This window comes from Plasmodium reichenowi, chromosome 8 (genome assembly GCF_001601855.1).
Source record: "Plasmodium reichenowi strain SY57 chromosome 8, whole genome shotgun sequence".
In the NCBI taxonomy this organism is placed as follows: Eukaryota; Apicomplexa; class Aconoidasida; order Haemosporida; family Plasmodiidae; genus Plasmodium; species Plasmodium reichenowi.
This window is the reverse complement of record NC_033653.1, coordinates 868,899-873,777: the sequence shown is the minus strand read 5'-3', so window position 1 is coordinate 873,777 and position 4,879 is coordinate 868,899. Positions and strand designations below refer to the sequence as shown.

General features: G+C 18.9%; 2 protein-coding genes across 2 annotated transcripts in view; one reads left to right on the top strand and one right to left on the bottom strand.

The window, feature by feature from the left end:
- The window catches only part of PRSY57_0824200 (hypothetical protein), a gene marked incomplete at both ends in the record, with an annotated part of 2,973 nt that extends 2,417 nt beyond the window's left edge, over positions 1-556 (top strand). The window contains one exon of the mRNA XM_012907181.2: positions 1-556. This exon is cut by the window's left edge and continues 2,417 nt beyond it. Within this exon, the coding sequence (XP_012762635.2) occupies positions 1-556 (556 nt within the window).
- Positions 557-977: 421 nt separating this feature from the next.
- Positions 978-4,856, bottom strand: PRSY57_0824100 (putative membrane protein; the record flags this gene model as incomplete). Its single annotated transcript, XM_020114749.1, has 1 exon — positions 978-4,856. The coding sequence occupies one exon, from the start codon at positions 4,854-4,856 to the stop codon at positions 978-980; it is 3,879 nt and encodes a 1,292-aa protein (XP_019970589.1).
- Between the last annotated feature and the right edge of the window lie 23 nt (positions 4,857-4,879).

Here is a 4,879-nt window from a genome sequence, read left to right as displayed (position 1 = left end):
TCCGCTAGCTGAAATTAAAAATCCTATGAATGACGTGAAAACCAGTAAACATGAAATAAATGAAAGTAATGAATCATTGGATGAAAGAATAGATGAAGAAATAGAACGAAATACACAAAATAGTATAATGGATAATAATATTATCTCATATAATATAAATGAAATTGAACAAAGTCAACATTCAGGAAAAAATGAAGAATATACTGAAATAGAACAAGAGCAAAATGAATTAAATAATGATATGATGGTAACATATAATGTTACTAACAATAATGAGCATATGAATAAGGAAAACGATAAATTATGTAACAGTGAAAATCAACATAATGAATTCAATTCAATATCTGTCAAGAACAAATGTGATGAAACCTTAAAAAAAAAGGTGGAAAAGAAAAAAACATTAAAAAACAAAAATTTAGATCATAATAATAACAATATTGCACATAAAAATTCATTGGAAATAAAAACATTAAAAGAAAATATAAAAATGGTATCATCCTCAGATGCTATAAATTCTTTAAAGTTTATGAAACAATCAATTTTAAATGATTTATAAAAAAGAAAAAAAAAAATTAAAATTAATAAAATAAAATAAGCACAGAAAAACAATAGAATATATATATATATATATATATGTAAATTTGTTATGTGTACATATAATCTCATTTGTATATGAAAAAATGAAAATAAATGTATATACACATTTGAATATATACATATATATATATATATATATATATATATATATATATATTAATAACAATTATGAAAAGTATAAAATAGCGTACAAACCTTTTTTATATATAATTAGAACTAAAATGTAATTTGATCATTCGTTATATATTTTATATATGATATATAATTTATTACATATAATATTTCATTTATATTATATTATATTGTATATCATATATACTGTTTTTACCATTTATAATTTATCATTCAACGTTATAAATAAATTTTGTTTTAATAAAAACTTAGAATGTATATAAAAAGTAATAACATGTGTCATATAAATATGCATCATATTGATGATTTTTTGTTTTATGTTTTTTTTTTTTTCTTCGTTTTTCAAACTTATTTAATATTTTGTTTAAAACATTATTAACAGCAATGTTTGTGCGTAACTCATTTTTTTCCTTACTATGTTGAATTAACGGTTTGTTTAGAGATATTCTTTTCCTAATGTAAGAATTAAAATATTGTTTTTTGCTATAATTATTATGACCAAAAATATTTGAATTAAAAGACTCAGGATTCAAATAGTCATCTTCATAATAACTATCATCTCCATTATCACTATTAGGTTTTTTATTTAAATAAAACTTTGTGATATCCTTAACACTCTTTAAATAATTTTTGCTTTTAATTAAATATTTATTATTGTTTTTTTTATTTCTTTTAAGTTTTTTTTTCTTTTTGGTTCTCCTTTTGTTTATATTTATTTTCATCCTTTTCATCATTATTTTCTTAATTTTCTTCAATCTTCGCTTCTTACTATTTTTTCTCTTTTGTTGAAGATGATAAATTGGATCGTTTTTATGTGGAGAATAATTTTTATCTATAACATTCAAGATACATAAAATTAATGGTAAATGATAATCGGCATAATTAATAATAAAATTAAACAAATAATTTAAATAGTTACATGATGCTGAATTAATTATTAACAAATTAATATTTTTAAATATACGATATATAGATCCTTGTATTAGTGTATATATATGAAAGAAGAAAAAATTAAATAACTCGTTTAATTCTTTTTGATCATAAGATGAAAAAGAACTATACACATTTTGATAATATATATATTTTTTAAAAAATATCGTTAAGAAATTAGGTGTATATGATAAAAAGAATTTTATGTGAATATTAATTGGCATTAAATATATTAAATAATATGACACATATATATGCATATATGTACATTTATTATGTGTTAATAATTTGCTCAATATATATATTAAATAATAATCAATATTTATAATTTCATTATTATTTTGTTTCTTCAGCACTGAACAAAAATCTATAATAATATCACAAGCTTTTCGTTTTAATAATAAAATAATATAAATATTTTTTAATCGTAATTCATGTTCATATATAATAACATGAATTAACATTTTTAATATCTGCAAACAATAGAAATCGATATCAATATTATTATTTTTTATTATACCATTTAATAATATTAATAACATCAAAGATGCATAGATATTATTTAATCTTAAATTATGATCTAATTCATTAAAAAGAAAAAATAAAATATTCGTTAGTATTTTATTTATTTGTTTCGATGTACTGAAAATATGTAGAATATTATTATAATCAAAAAAGTTAATACGATAATTAATAATATCTTTTATTATTTCCAAAATATATTTAGATAATATTGCATATTCTTTATTTATAGGATAAAATTTAGGTAATAAAAATATATTATTATATTTAAAATTTTCATGTTCATTTAGTACATTTTGTTTTCCTATATAATTTTTATACCTTTTCTTTTTCTCAATAGTATATAAAATTTCATGACATTGATAATTAAAATAAGCAGCTACATTTTTATCTTCTCTTTTTTCATTCTCATCAAAATTAAAATGTATTTCATCACCTGGGTCATTATAATTATTATTTTGATCTTTATCTTTTTCTTTGTCTTTTTTTTTTTTTTTCTTCTTTCTTTTTTCTCTATAACCATTTTGTACGAATAACCAAAATATGGTTATATTTGTTTCAGCAGGTAAGTTATTTTCCATACCACATAATAACATTTTAAGAACATTCTTTTTTTTATTTTCATTATTTTTTATATATGAATTATATAATATATTATTATCTATATTCATATTTATATCAGATTTTATAGACCTTTCATCTTGTAACGTATCTGAAAGGTTATCATTATTATTTTCATGAGAAGGAGTTATAAAATTGTTCTCATTCATATTTTCATTACCTTTTAAATTAGACATATCTAATTTATTATATTCATCAGAATTTATTATATTCTCCTCTCTCTTTATGTTATTACTCATTAAGTCCTCACTAAAAATATCTTCATCATTTAATTGATCATTCTCAATTATTATAGAATTCTTATCGTTATTATTAAAATCTAAACTACTTAGATCAAGATCTATATTATTATTATTATTATTATTATTATTATCATTAACATTATCATTATCATTATCAATATTATTATCATTATCCTTATCAATATTATTTTCATTATCCTTATCAATATTATTTTCATTATTATTATTATATTCAGAAGACTTATTTTTGTTGTCAAAATATTTTTCTTTACTTTCCTCCTTATTATCATCATCAGAAAAATTGAATATATCATCATCTAATAGGTCTTGATTTTTTTCTTCACTATATTTTTCTTCTTGTCCTTGACCTTCTAGAAATTCATCAAAGTATTCATCCAGTTCATTATCTAAATTTATATCTATATTATCTGATAAATTTACATCCAAATTGTCTGACAAGTTCATATCCAATTTTATTAATTCATCTTGTTCCTCTTTTGGTGAATCATGTTTTTCATTTTCACTAAACCTATTAAATTTATCATGGTTTGTAATATCACATTCTTTGTTATTTATTTGATCAACTTCTGTATCCTTTTTAATGTGTTCCTTTTTATTTTTCTTGGAATGTTTATTTATTTTATTTTTATGTGTTTTATATTTGTTCTTATGTTTTTTATGGTATGATTCATTATATAAATTAGTTCTATTATTTGTTCCTTTCTTTTCATTTCCTATAAAATTGTTATGAAACATTTTGAACATGTGTTTACTACTATGTTTAAACTTGTTTTTATTTTTCTTTGTATATTTATTAAGTTTATTATGTTTATTATATTTATTATGCTTTTTGTTAATATTTTTTTCTTTGACATTTTTATTTTGCATATTCTTAATTTTTTCCTTTTTCATTTGCATATGATATAAATTTTTTTTCCTTTTTTCATATGTCTTTCTGGAATGCTTTTTTTTTAAATAATCTGGGTATTCCTTTTTAGAAATTAATCTATATATAATTCTATTATTTTTATAATTTTCATTTAATGTGATAAAATTATAAAAGAAACTATTTTTATATTTATATGGTATTACAACATTCAAATAATTACAACAATTTGTTAGGTCTTCTATACTTAGATATTTATTTATGGTATATCTTTTTCTTTTCTCATAAAATTTATTAGCTTCTTCAATTATTTGGGTAATTCTTAACTCAATTATATCCGAAATTTTTTTAAAACATGTATCATTTTCAAATTTAGTTTCATCATTTATTATATTATAACATATACCAATATTTTTTATAAATTCTGGATTAATTAGACTATTACCATTGTTATAATTACTATTATCATTTTTATTTTTATTATTATATATGTCATCATTTTTATTATATAGCATGTCATCATTTTTATTATATAGCATGTCATCATTTTTATTATATAGCATATCATCGTTTTTATTATAATTGTCATAATTTACGTTTCCATTTTTATCATATTTATTATCATCCATATCATAATTTTCATAATAATAATCCTTATTTACATTTTCATTATCCAAATGAAAGCTATTAAAAGAACTTTTTCTTTCAATATTTTTTGAAGCCATATTTTCATCCTGTTCGCCTTTTTTCTTCCTGCTTCTTTTTCTTATTATTTTATTATCATCATACATACTATTCTTATCATAACTGTTCTCATTATAATCATAAGTATTATTATCTTTCATAAAAATGTTTTCTTTAATTTTATCTGTTGCGTCATTTTCATTTTCCTTATTCTTAAAAGAATAATAAAATTTATTCATCATTCATAATTTCACATATATATAAT